The sequence below is a fragment of the Maylandia zebra genome, linkage group LG4 (genome assembly GCF_041146795.1).
Source record: "Maylandia zebra isolate NMK-2024a linkage group LG4, Mzebra_GT3a, whole genome shotgun sequence".
Lineage (NCBI taxonomy): Eukaryota > Metazoa > Chordata > Actinopteri > Cichliformes > Cichlidae > Maylandia > Maylandia zebra.
The window spans coordinates 5435984-5450584 of NC_135170.1; the positions used below are offsets into that span (position 1 = coordinate 5435984).

General features: G+C 40.6%; 1 protein-coding gene across 3 annotated transcripts in view; it reads right to left on the reverse strand.

The window, feature by feature from the left end:
• The window catches only part of nsfa (N-ethylmaleimide-sensitive factor a), an 82898-nt gene that overhangs the window by 13299 nt on the left and 54998 nt on the right, over positions 1–14601 (reverse strand). For all 3 annotated transcript variants that reach the window (XM_004570307.4, XM_004570305.2, XM_004570306.4), the window contains 10 exons: positions 12073–12172; positions 11946–11985; positions 10784–10950; positions 10568–10678; positions 6024–6099; positions 5613–5768; positions 4823–5022; positions 4574–4739; positions 4235–4309; positions 918–1105 (listed from right to left, as the gene is read on the reverse strand). In XM_004570307.4, coding sequence (XP_004570364.1) covers positions 918–1105; positions 4235–4309; positions 4574–4739; positions 4823–5022; positions 5613–5768; positions 6024–6099; positions 10568–10678; positions 10784–10950; positions 11946–11985; positions 12073–12172 — 1279 coding nt within the window. The remainder of the gene's footprint in view (positions 1–917; positions 1106–4234; positions 4310–4573; positions 4740–4822; positions 5023–5612; positions 5769–6023; positions 6100–10567; positions 10679–10783; positions 10951–11945; positions 11986–12072; positions 12173–14601) is intronic.

The window sequence follows — 14601 nt, forward strand, 5'->3', positions numbered from 1 at the left end:
ATTAATGGGGCAATGTCAATTCAATCCCCTGTCACTACTAATCTGAAATATCTACTAAAAACAAAAGTCAGTAAGTTTCAGATGAGCATAAAATCGACTAAGGAAAGCAGAGGAGCTAGTGTACAGCTGTCGATTTACTGGTTGATCTATGCTCCTACCCTCATCTATGGCCTTGAGCTGTGGGTAGTAGACGAAAGAATGAGGTCACTGAAATTAACCTCCACTGAAGTGTGTCTGGGCTCTCCCTTAGAGACAGTAATATATATGCATTGGGTGATATAAACAATGCATTGATGCCCTAAAGCAGGGATGTCAAACTCCAGGCCTTGAGGGCCGGTGTCCTGGAGGTTTTAGATGTGTCCTTGATCCAACACAGCTGATTTAAATGGCTAAATTACCTCTTCAACATGTCTTGAAGTTCTCCAGAGGCCTGGTAATGCACTAATCATTTGATTCAGGTGTGTCGACCCAGGGTGATATCTAAAACCTGCAGGACACCGGCCCTCGAGGCCTGGAGTTCAACACCCCTGCCCTGAAGTGCATCAGTTGCTGTGGTTTGCAGTAAACTGCATTTCTTGAACAGAGATGCGCAGCAGCAAATCAGTAATTAAAATGAACTAATGAGAAAGAAAATCATAACTACCTAAATTGGCAGAAAGCATATTTGTGCCATCCACTAACTTGGAGGAGGCAGGGTTTATGACCTATACTGCTGCCAGGCACCAAAACTGACGTGACATCTTTGCTTCAGTTTTGGGGAGATGCTGTTGTCCATGGTTTTTACAGCCACTGATATTTAAATCTGATATCTGATCTGTGTTTTAGATGAAAACTATTCACGTGGATGGTGTTTCTGCTTCGTCATTACACTGACACAGCGCTATGTATGCTTTGTGTATTAGGAAGTGCCTTGTGACCTTGATGTGCCGGTTCATGGCGGTTGACTGCGCAGCCCTGACCAGACCCTCCAGCTCTGCACCGCTGTAGTTCTTAGTTTCTGCTGCCAGTTCCTTGACGTTGACGTCGGAAGCGAGAAGGTTGAAGCTTCGCATCTTGTTGGTGTGGATGTTTAGGATCTGGACGCGTCCCTTTTCATCAGGAAGACCTAGAGATTAGAATGAGGGTTAAAAAAAAAGAGTAGGAAAGTTCATTAGCATACAGGCTTCTATTCAAAAACATTCGAGCTGAGCTTCCAACTAGCACTAGACGTAGACAGTATAAAAGATGGATATAGCTTCTGGGTATTAAAATGGAAGCCAACATTCAAATCCCTTAAATGTGTATTATTTGCTCCCACCAGGGAGCAATGTCGGAGGTTACAAGAAGAACTGCAAGTCTTTGGGAGAACAACCTTCCTACTGAGTTCATGGTCTCAGTCACTCATACTGAATTAAAAATTAAGTCGGTTTTATAAGTCTTGGTCATACTCTTGTTACATCCAAGATGGCAACAGTAACAATACTCATTTCGTTGCTTGAGAAAGGGTCATCAAAAACTAGTGGGTGAAAGCACAGTAGCTACTGTCTCTGGGCACTAGCTTGCTTTATGTGCTAATATTAACTAGCTAACAGAAATGCTTTAGCTACTGATTAGAGACACTTTAATGAAGCTTATGCCCCAAACTTCATATTTTTTACGGAGCTGACTGAATTACATGGGTGCTACTGAGTACCACTTCACACTAAATCCATTGGTATCAAATTTTAGCAGCAGAGAGAGTTTGTATTTTGCATTAGACCCTGTGCACGAGAAAATGCTAACTTCCTGTTTTAAGACCGGATGTAGGGTTGTACATTTTCGGTAGCTTTATTTTGCAGTCAATCGCTACTGCGAAGGTGGACTCCAAAATCATGTCCAAAATACGAAAACGGAAAGATTACGTTAAGTTACAAAGAGCAGAGGGTGGGAACACTCACCATTGCTGTGTCATAAAAAAATCGAATGATCAATTTTGATGTTTGAAGAGCGTAGCTCGATTGTTTGTTTACATCAGCGGTCTCCAACCTTTTTTGCGCCACAGACCGGTTTATGCCCGACAATATTTTCACGGGCCGGCCTTTAAGGTGTCGCGGATAAATACAACAAAATAAAACTAGTACTGGTACCGAAAAAAAGAAGATTTATTCATAACACACATGAAAAGACCCAGGAAAACCAAGTTAACGATAAAAACGATAACAAAATAACGCTGAAAACCGATAAAAACCCTGAAAACCATACATTTCACACCTGAGCCTCAACTCTCGCGGCCCGGTACCAAACGACTCACGGACCGGTACCGGTCCGAGGCCCGGGGGTTGGGGACCGCTGGTTTACATCACTCAACACAAGCAGAACTGCATTACTGCATGCAGAAGACACATCGTCCACATTCAGGAGCACATCTCTGTATAGTGACAGTTCTTATGATTTAATCAGGCAAATGTCCAGCATTCAAACTACAGGTGAACAATAGTCAAAGCCATATGTTTCCCCGTTATATCGATATCAGTACACACCTACACAGCATGTCAACAAACTGGACATGCTAAAGGAAGGTAGAAGTTATCGTTTTTTGTTTGTTTTTTTACCATACCACACAGGTGTGTGTGTATATATATATATATATATATATATATATGGTGCATTGAGGTGCAATTAAGCTTAAACTGTCATTATTATTTATAGAAAAACAAATATACTGTAGGTTTATTTCTCAAATAAATGTTTGGAACTGAAAACAGGTTTTGATCTTTGGTTTCATTCTGTAATAGACTTTTTTTTTTTAACGAAGGTTTGAACTTTGAAAGAGTTTAAACAAGAGAGAAAAGTGTGAAACTGTTCATGCATGTCTAAGAAAAGTGTATAAAGTGTGTAGTGATGGGTTTTAGTCTTAAAACATCTAAAATAATTGTAAAAAATAAAGCTGGCTACTTCGCAGATTTCACCTGTCGCTGGTTATTTTTAGAACATAACACCTGCGATAAACGAGGGAACTCTATATATAAAATACCAAGAAATTTCAATCCTTTCTCTCTTTTGCTCTGAGGCGCGAGGGAAAAATATCGACAAGTCGATGAACATCATCTATAGATATATCCGGTAAATGCTCAAGACATCTTGAGAAATGTAAATTGCCGCTTGATTCGTCCATTTGGTTGACTTTTTTTGGAAAACCCCACGGTAAACAAGCTGCGAATATCACACCGGAAACGGAGCGCCCTACAGGAGTTTCCCCACCGGAAGTAGCATATGCTAAGGCGCACATAGTCTATTGCTCAATAAAAAAAAAAGGAAAAAAATTAGCAGCAGAGTACATCTGAGTTAAAGGGAGAAAGAAAGGCAGACCATGTGACATCACTCCAGGGCAAGCTGAAAGCAGTCTCACGTGTGGTTACACTTTTCAAAACCGAGTGTGTAGTGCAAAATACGAAAGCTGACCATGGCAACACATCTAATCTGTGGAAACACTGAGTTCACCGAAGGACCTGCTGCTAACTGTAGTATGTCTGATGCTAACTAGATTTATAAAGAGGGGTGTAGTAGGATCATGGCCATGAGCTATAGACAGGAGAAACAGGGACTACTTTTTATGGATAAAGTTGTTCCATTTGGCATGCACACTGTGTTCTGTGGATTGTTCAGAGTAACAAAGACGCTGTTTTTTGGAAGAGGAACTGCGGTTGGATTTTCAAAATGTTATTCAATTAAATGGAAAAAAAAAAGGTTATGTTAACGTGGCATGCCTCTACATACCATCAGGAGAAAGCCAGGACAGTACGCTTATTTAAAGAAGAAATATTTTTTCCAATTGTGACCTCTCAGACTCATCATCCAGGAAACACTGATTTTCCTGCCAAAATATGTACTTTGTACTGTGACGTCTTATAGGCCGAGTATAATAAAATGTGTTTGTGTCATTCAGAAGCTTAAAGGTGGTTGCCTTATTTTCCATTTACCTCAATGATTGGATAAGCCCGGGTTTACAGTAATACCACTACTGCAGCCTCAAAACTACAAACTCTGAAATAATCCACGTGTAATCCAGTTTATATGCCAGAAAAATATCATCATGGTTCTGCTGTGGAAATGATGCTATTTGGATTTAGCTGACATTTTAATGGTTTGGATTAATGGTGCCCCACCTTATAGCAAGCCATTCAAACGAGCACACTGCATCACATTTTATTCCACATGTGCCTGAGACTTGTACCCAAATGAGGATCAAGTATTTAGAGAGAAAATGTAATCTCACCGATTTCCATTTTCACCTCAAACCTGCCGGGTCTCATCAGGGCGTCATCTATCAAGTCAGGCCTGTTGGTCATACCTGGAGAGAAGGAGCGAAGGCAAGATAACTGTGAACCCAGAAGAATTCATGCTGTTAAAGATGCTACACTGCATTAACTAAATTTATTGTTTAATATGGATAAAATGGTTTTCCCAGCTTTCATGGAAATAAAAAAATGATTGTTGTTGACTCATATAGGCCTCTTATGTGTTCGAACGTAAGGGACTCCTGCTCTCCAACCATTACATATACAGCTAGCGATGACAAACAATGGGTTCAGTCATTTCCTCTGATGCTACTTACCAATGACCAAGATGTTGTTAAGCTGCTCCACGCCGTCAATCTTGGACAGAAGCTGGTTGACAACAGTGTCGTGCACGCCTGTGCTGCTGGCGCCCGTTCCTCTCTGCTTGCAGATGGCGTCCAGCTCGTCAAAGATAATGATGTGAAGGCCACTGTTAGCGCCCAGCTGAAAGTCCGAATAACTTTGTAAGTTGTGTATTTATTTTTAGCTTAATACAAGTACAGAAAAAAACACCAAGTATTACTTACCCTCTTCTGTTCCTCCTCAGCCTCGGCGAACAGTTTGCGGATGTTAGCCTCAGACTCTCCCACGTACTTGTTCAGGATCTCTGGGCCGTTGACGACCTTCGGCTCGCGGGCGTTGAGCATCTTGCCAATCTGCCTGGCCATCAGCGTTTTGCCACATCCTGGTGGTCCAAACAGCATGATGCCCTTCACGTGCTTGCAGCCTGGAAGAAGGAAAGTTGACGGCATGATGAATGTTAAAGGGACAGAGGCAGAGAGGAAAAAGGAAAGAAGAAGAATCAGAAAGAAGAAAAGGCAGACGTAAAAAAAAAAAGAAAGAGATGGGGCAGGAAAGACAATGGGAATGACACTGAAGATGTCAGATGATGCCAGACATGCTATGAAGTTGTCCAATGTGTTCAGTGCCACAGGGAGGAGACTAGATTCATAAAATGGGCTGTAAAATCAATATAAATGCTTATTTTCTGTGTGTATCATGAATAAAATAAAGGGTATGGTACAGGTACTGTGGCTTTGTTCTTTCACTCTGTTATTGCAGTATATATTATTTTTATTAGCATGGGGAATACACACAGTACATACAACATGCTGAGGTTTTCCCAGCAATGTTTGATCCATAACAAGTCACAAGCTGCTTATGTTGCATTTTTTAGGTCTTGCAAAAACAATAGAAACAGATACATTTTCTCACCATCAGCCCATTAAGGTATGGGGAACAGAGGTTAAGATGCAAGAAATACTCCAAGAAAGACAATCACTCTAGCTTAGTACAAATGAGAGAATGGTTCCTCACCCATCTGCTCCACAATGTCAGGGGGAAAGACTCGGGAGGCAAAGGCTCTGCGGAAAATGTCTGAGAATTCCTTGTCCAGACCACCAATTCCCATCTTTTCAAAGTTCCAGTCTGGGTTGATGATTGTCTGTCGTGCCTCCTTGGTCTTTGCCTTGCCTGTTAAAACATAAAGGGGAACGATTCTCAGATATAAGGAAAAGTCAGTGAGGAAAAAAAGCATTGAAGCTTTTCTTGTGGGCAGAGGTGCTGCATAGAAAATGCTTTTTTCCGAGAATGTGTTCTTGCTGCCATCTTGTGGAGCACTTGTATTTATACCGACATGAATTGTTAGTACAGCTTGAATTTGCCTGTGTTTGCAAAGCTTTTTTTTTGTTCATGCTTGCTATGAGCAAACTACAAGACAGAACGTACCGACTAGTGTGAGGGATGAATTCTCAGCCTTCTCAAAAATCACCTGGCTGTTGCCGACCATCAGACCGACGTCGATCTGTCAGAGATCAGAGTTAGGGTCAATACTTCTTATGTGAAAATTGGCACATTATAGGAAGCATAAGGATTCGCTTGTATTTTAGTCACATGCTAAATAATCATGGTTTCACAAACTAGAAGATGTTGCTTTTCAAATCAACTGCTGCCTCTAAATTTTGGTTGGGGTAGGGTTAATGTCCACTGTTTTTAAACAATTTTGCCTATGAAGCATGTGGCTTAACTGTCTGAGGTCTAAGTAGTCATCAGTGATGCTATCAGAACATATTATTTAAACTCTTTTTAAAAACTCCTGAGTTTTAGGGTTACAGTTGGACGTTAGGGCTGGGGCTGTTACTGATGCCAATGCAGACCTCACAAGTTTAAAAAGCTATATTTCAATTGGTATTAGGACATCTGCCAGGATAAAATCTTGATGTGTTGTATTTATTTACTTTTCAAATCTGTGGTGATTATTGACACAAATTGCCATCCATTACCCAGAGATCACTCTTCTTCCATTTATCTTTTACATTTTCTGATAATACATCCGTGCCTCTCCTCCCATTAAAACATTAGCTGGGAGAGATCTCCTGAATGTCAGTATTCTGTGATATCCGGTGGAGACAACATAAGAGCGTAAAAGCACAGATACAGACAGATAAATACAGAAATTACAGCACATAAAAGACATCATACAAACAATAAGTGGATTACGCTTCACATGAATCCAAACAGGAAGCCAAAGTCAAAGAAAAAAAGTCCTTATTCTTTGTTATGTTGAGTTACATGCTTGATAAAGGTCTAACCCAGGGGTCGGCAAGTGTATTTTATTTATGTTAGTTCTTTTTAACTTGTAGTTCTAAATTGGGAGATTATTGTGATTTTGAAACATAAAAATAAAATTATATTCTATTATTTTTTCATTGCTCAAAATAAGCGTCACACTCGCGGAAGCCGTTCAGGAGCAGAAGTCTTATTGTAAACATATCACGGCAGACCTGACGATGTTTGCATGAACACGCTTTTCAGCATCTCTATATTGACCACTTTTCACACACGGTTGCTGTACGCATACAGCCGGCTGTAGCTTTGCAGCTCACAGCCCAACACACACCAACGCAACAGCAGAGAGAGCACAGACGTTAAAGCGGCGAGGCGTGATTGCGGGTGCCGCTCAGGTGCGTCCCACTCCCCTGCAGAGGCGCTGCAGACCACGCCCCGCTACACACATTAACCTGGTAAAATACATATTTAGGCAGAATGTTGCAAATATCTATTTTTAATTTTTTAGCAGCATAGTGCTTTTTTTTCAAAATATTTTTAAAAGTCGGGTCAAGGCTCCAAAAGCACAAAGGTGATATAACAGTTTTTGTTTGCTGGATCATTTTAGTTCAGCATCTTTCCTTTTGTTATATTTCTTTAAGAGTTCAAAATGTGTTCATTACATAAATAAAATTTTCTCTGTAGCACTTCATGGATTTCATAAGCAACACACCTTAGTTGTTCACACAAAGCATAAAAGTAAAAAACAATATATACAGTGTTATCTTCATTTTAGATGTCAGAAAGTATTTGCGGCTCCCAGTGTTTTCTTTTTCGGCTCTTTGGGTGTTAAAGGTTGCTGACCCCTGGTCTAACCATGAGGTAAATTCATGTACCTGCTTTGTGTACCAGCGCAAGCGTTAGCTAACAGGCTTAGCTTAGCGACCATAGCCTATCAGTAACATAGGACAGCGTTAACAGTTCAGATCATAGGGAACTTTATTAGTTTCATTTTTGAACTTGCTAGCAATTCTGTGGTTGTTGTACAGGTTCCCACAAACCTGCCCCAGTGATTACATATAGTTTTACCTTCGGGCACTATCAAAACAACTTTGTTCTAGAATTGCTTTTGTTTTTAAAAGATGTACTTTCCAAAAACACATGTAGTAAATGTGCTAAAGGTAGAAGCCATACAGCAGCTCTCTTGTGTCTTCAGCAACTTCTTGCTTGCACTGGTGCATTTTTTCAGAGTCACTGTGGTAACATTTATTACAATATATCTTCATATCTAATGGTTTCCTGTCAGAGTCAAATCTTTATCTTTGACTCTCCAGCACCTGTAGCTACACTTTATCTCAAACACATGGAGACGTGATATAGAATCAGCTGGATTCATGCATGTTTTACTTTGCCTCCCTCCCTTTATTCCCAACCAGTCATGACAGATGGCTGCTGCTCTTTGACCCTGGTTCTGCTGAAGGTTTCTTCCAGTTAAAATCGAGTTTTTCCTTTCCACTTTAACCAAGTGCTTGCTCAAAGGGGGTCGTCTGATTGTTAGGGTTGCTTCTGTATTACTGTAGGGTCTTTACCTTGTGGTAAAAAACCCACCTTGACATAACAGCTGTTATGATTTGGTAATATATAAATAAAACTGGATTGAATATAAACGTCATGTATATTCACTCAGAGTTTTATGACATCAAAAAAGATCCCATTACAAAAACCCTGTTGGTGACAAAGGTCGGGAATGACCATGTCTCATTTTTTTCCTTTTTTTTGCATTTCCAAATAACAACAGTGGAAGCTCATTTTCCTCCTCAGTCACCTGGTCTATGAGCAGAGCTACTATGGCAGCTGTAAGTTCCAATTTGGGAATAATCACAGGTTTGAGTTTATTAATTGCTTAACTCTTCAAGGATCTTTGTGTCCCATCCAAGCCTCATTCAAGTTAGTTTTTGTGGGATTAGCTTTAATGTGGATGACAATGAATAATAAATGGAGCTCACATCAAAAGTGAACTCTCCTGGCGAGAGTTTTGTCTCTTAAATTGAATTTAAATTGAAACAGGTTTGTTTCAGTATATCATTGTATGGCTGGAGATCTTTCAACAGGTCTGGCATCCCCATTAAAGTCCAGATACTTGTTCTTCTTTATTATCGTCTCTTTAGGTACTGAAAGGTTAATGGTTCTGCTTTTACTGAGCAAGGTGTTTAACTTGAAATCATTGTTACAACACAGTGTTAATCGTGTGCAAGTTTCAGTTCCTCCCCTTCATCCTCTACTTATTTATGAAGATGCCCAGTTAAAAATGATTTAATGCTTTTCTATTTATTCAATCCACACTGTCTTGTGCACATTACAGGGAAAAGGTCTGCACACTATAAACAGGACAGGATATGACACCAGAGCTGCAGCATCTTCTACTTTTCTAACACACAGTTGTGATCGCCACAAGAATCTGAGAAGAATCTGGGTGAGTTGTATGGCTTTGCAATATACTTCAGTCACTATCTTGGGGCAATAGGTGCAGCTGTGGGGCAGTAGGTGCAGTGGGTCAGAGTGTTGTTGGGGAAGAAAGTCGACCCAATATTGCCCCAGTGTGTCACGAGTGTGAACAGGTGAATGTGACTTGTAGTTTAAGACATTTTCAAACCAAAAAGTCTAGAAAAAAAAGTAAAAGAATTTAAATGCACTACATTTAATTCAATAACTGCTGTTCTGCAGAAACACTTTAATTTTAAAGCTTTGTTTAGCGCTTTGTTTTCTCTCAGTGAGATCCTCTTTCATTTCATGGAGGGTTTGGAATATCATGCAAATCTTTATGTCCCTAAATAGCCACTCCTGCTGTTACAGTTTCCAGCTCAAGTTGTTACTTCTTAGCTTTTAGAACAGCTTTTTCAGAACGTTTTGGTGTAAGCCTGGCAGCTTGTGACAGTTATTCAACCTTTGACTTGTTTTGCAGTAGTAATGCAAGACCAGGAAGATTGTGATGGCCTCAGTGAACACAGTGAATCATCACTCTTTATATGTGAAATACAGCTTTGAGGTGTAACATTCTCTCTAATGTGTTAACAAAGGAAACTCAACAATTCATTTAGACACCTTATCCATAAATTCTCGCAGCGCTGTCACTGCGGGGTTTGACTACAGCTTGACGAGATGAAGTCCCCCGTCTTTCTTGGAAATAAAGTTAAAAGGGATTTTTTTTTGCATAATTTGCAAACAACACAGATTTTTGATTAAAACAACAAACTTTGCACTTCTTCATGCTTTCAGTCTCTGCACAATTCAGTTTGTCTATTCTATTTGTCTAACTATATTTGTGCACACTGTATTAAGATAAAAGTACGTAAAAAAATCATCATTCCAAAAACCTCCTTTGTGGAGGAGGAGGTAATATTATGAGTAGGGCTTCATTTCTCAAATGCAAATCAATTTCAAGCTTCCTCCCTGGAGTTTAATTATGAAAGCGTAATGCGTTAGTCCAGCACAAACAACAAAGTCCCGCAGGTGCCAGGACTGACTCACATCCAGACTCCCGTCCCCACTAAACGAGCCCTAACCGCAGGCACTTCCAGTAACAATCAGGCTGTTACTGCTCAGTTCCTGTTTTTTACCAATGAGCGATTTCCAAGCTGTATAACTCAGAGCCTCTACATCAAAACCCTGATTTACTTTACTTTCCCTGGGATAATTTGGCTGATCTTGTTATTGTGACTCAGTACCTTTTGCGGTTTCTTTCCAGACGCTGGTTCTCCTTTGAGGATGCTGGCATCCATGGCCTCAATATCCTTTACCACCAAGCCAAACAGCTTGTCACAGAAACTAAACACTAGCTGAAAGACAGGAAAGCAGATGATGGTACATCAAAAGTCAAATGTTATGCCTCTGAATATCGATGTGTGTGTGAGTCTGACACTTTGAGGCATGGAACTAAAAACCTGCTGGGTGACAGAGAAGGCCTGGTTGTTGAACTGCTGGATGAACTCGGCGGCCATCTTGTCTGAGTCGTAGGGAGAGGAGTCAGTACTCTTCTTCTGCAGGAAGTCGATTTCGATTGTCATGGCGCCAATGCACTGCTTGGACTTGTCAAAATTGTAGTTGGCCACTGATTGGACAAACAAGGCTACAATTACTATCATATTTAGGTTAATGAGTCAAAATCTGCTTTGGATTTTTATAACAAACCCTAAAAAACAATGAATCTAAAAGTAAAAGCTGTAGATGTATGTAACACATGAGGATATAAATGAACAACTAATAATAAACCATTACAGAAGAGATTCTAATGGATTTTTTAAATAGGAACAATTTGCAGTATTTGACATTATTAATAGTTTGCAAAGCCCCATCCTAAAGGTAAACTGTCCAATTTTAACTGTAGCAATTAAGCTACATGCTTAGGCATTAAAGCCCAAGTGGCCTGCACAAGAAATTAAAGCAAAGATTTAAAAATGTATTCGTCTTATACTTCTCAAATATGGGAAAAAAGCACAAGAAGTTAATGAAAGTTTTTCATTTATTTTTTCAACACGTGTCACAGTTCTTAACTGTTTATCTTTAACAAGCTAACAGGCCAATGCTACTATATAACTGCCTCAGTGATTTCTAGAACTACATAATAATAATAATAAATGCAAGAATATCTGTAACAATCTAATAGGACAACTGCTATTATGCTAACATTATTAGCTCTGGGAGCTCAAGGAGCTTTTAAAAAAAGGACGTTTAACATCACATGCTTCTAATTTCAGCATAAAATACATCTTAAGGAACTGCAGTGCAGACACCACCCTGTCCTGCACTTTATTGTGTGCCTGAGATTACTTACATTACCCGAGAAAAGTCTGCAAAACCAATGTAGTTCATTTGAAAATGCAATATGTAATCTTCGTGCCTAACATATTATATTTGAATAAAATGGAGTTTTACATTAATGACTCGCTGTCTTGAAAAGTCAGTATTTATCACAGAAAGTAAACTGTCTTAATTTACGAGTGCATCTATATGCAGCAGCTGAAAGCTTGAAAACAGTAACTACAGAGGTTTTGAGTTGGTATTCTTAAACATCAAAATCAGCAATCAGAGAAGCGCATTTCATACCTTCCACCTCCTGACCTATGGAGAGACCAGCCCATTTCCTCTACAGGAGAGAAAAAACCAAGAAGAAAAGCCTGAGCATGTGGCTAACACGTACTTAACAAGTCTGTGAGTTTTTGCATGTGTGTACCTGTGGCAGGCTGAAGGCGATGCTTCCTGCAGCCACAGTGTGGTGGGTCTTGACTGTAAACACAAACTTGTGGTTGGGTGTGGTCTTCACACTCACATGTCTGTGGAGAGAGATTGGATTACAATTTTTATCTTACATTACATGTTTATAGTTATAGCTATAGTTTATAGTTATTGCTCAAGTTGAAGCTGAAGGTGTCTTTAAGGTTATTTAGATTTTTTGAGATAGCAACTCTGAGATAGCAAAAGAATGGAGCCCATGGCCTCCAAGCCTGGAGGATCCCAGCTCTGCCACCTCACATGAACTTGTTAACAGTCAGACATTAAACGGTGCTGTTAGGACTGTGGGCTGGTTGGAGCTTCTCTTTCTCTTGCAGCAGGTAGAACTGTGGGCAGAGCTGTATTTCCAGTGCTTGCTCCCGCACTCCTGTTTGTCATTCTCCTTTATCCCTACCGGATATTTAAGTAGTGGCTGTGGCAGCAGTTCTCTACAAGATCATTGTCTCCATTACAGGGATAACTTGGCCAACCTCAGTGTGACTTAATCCTTTTTATTCCCAGTTGATCTTCTTAATGGTTCTTGGACTTCTCACCTTCAAGTGAATTCTTTCTTCACCTGCCCTCTGGAAAAACTGAGGCACTGCAGGATATTTACTTACCTTGGAATCCTTTGGATCATACCTGTCTGCCCACTCTCCACCGCATTCCTTCAAACCTCAGCCTGTTCACCTTCAGTCAACCCTCTCCTGTGCCCTTGGTGCTCACTTATACAAGCAAGCCTCTATTACGATGACTATTGGCTGACACATTGCATCCCTTTACTCCGTCTATCACTAAGAGCAATCTGCCCTCTCAGTCTAAACCAGCCAAGCGCTTTTCTCTTGTGCATTGTAAATAAATAAAGGTTGCAGATGCTGAAATATGCAATTATTGTACAGTGGGATGCAAAAGTTTGGGCAACCTTGTTAATAGTCATTATTTTCCTGTATAAATCGTTGGTTGTTACAATAAAAAATGTCAGTTAAATATATCATATAGGAGACACACACAGTGATATTTGAGAAGTGAAATGAAGTTCATTGGATTTACAGAAAGTGTGCAATAATTGTTTAAACAAAATCAGGCAGCTGCATAAATTTGGGCACTGTTGTCATTTTATTGATTCCAAACCCTTTAGGACTGATTATTGGAACTCAAATTGGCTTGGTAACCTCAGTGTGTCATGGTCCTGGGCCATGTGGGCCCAGTATTCTCAGTTTTTGTGTGTTTTGTATTTTATTCCCTAGTTATGCCTTGGTTCCTAGGATCATTTAGTTAAAATGTTCCTTATTTGGTTACCTCCTGTGTGCCCCTGTGTATCTGTGAGCCCTCGTCTCTCCTTGTGTTTTATTCTGTTTTCCCCAGCCTGTTATGTCTGTGTTTTCCCCGCGCTCTCTCTCCTCCTGTCTGAACCTCTGTACTTCCTGTTTTACTTTGCCCGTTTCCCGTCAGTGTTGCGTTCACTCCTGCCGTGTCTTGTTATGACTATCAGTGTCACCTGTGTTCCCCGTGTGCTCCAACTTCCCTCGTTAACCCTCTGTGTATTTATGTCTGCGTCTCCCTCAGTTCTGTGTCGCGTTCTCCCTCATGGCCGTGTGTGTTCCTCAGCGAGCTTTGTATTTAGTTTCCCAGTTTAGTTTTGTATTTCCTACGTTCTGCCTCTCCAGCATTAAAGCTGTGATTTTTGAGTTCATCCCCGAGTCTGTGAGTTTTGCAATTTGGGTCCTCCTCCTGCCACACAGCGATCCATGACACAGTGACCCCTGACCTACATATACAGGTGAACAGAGTCAGTTGTAAGTTTCCCTCCTCTTTTAATTTTCTCTGAAGAGTAGCAACATGGGGGTCTCAAAACAACTCTCAAATGACCTGAAGACAAAGATTATTCACCATCATGGTTTAGGGGAAGGATATAGAAAGCCGTCTGTTTCCACAGTTAGGAACATATTGAGGAAAATGGGAGACCACAGGCTCAGTTCAAGTTAAGGCTGGAAGTGGCAGACCAAGAAAAATCTCGGATAGACAGAAGCGACGGTGAGAACAGTCAGAATCAACCCACAGACCAGCACCAAAGACCTACAACATCATCTTGCAGCAGATGGAGTCGCTGTGCATCGTTCAACCATTCGGCGCACTTTACACAAGGAGATGCTGTACGTGAGAGTGATGCAGAGGAAGCCTTTTCTCTGCCCACAGCACAAACAGGGCTGCTTGAGGTTTGCTAAAGCACATTTGGACAAACCAGCTTCATTCTGGAATAAGGTGCTGTGGGCTGATGAAATGAAAAGTTATTTGGGCATAACAAGGGGTGTTATGCATGGAGGAAAAAGAAAAACACCTGCTACCTACAGTAAAATATGGTGCTGGTTCCATCATGCTGTGGGGCTGCGTGGCCAGTGCAGGGACTGGGAATCTTGTCAAAGTTGAGGGACACATGGATTCCACTCAGTATCAGCAGATTCTGGAGACCAATGTCCAGGAATCAGTGACA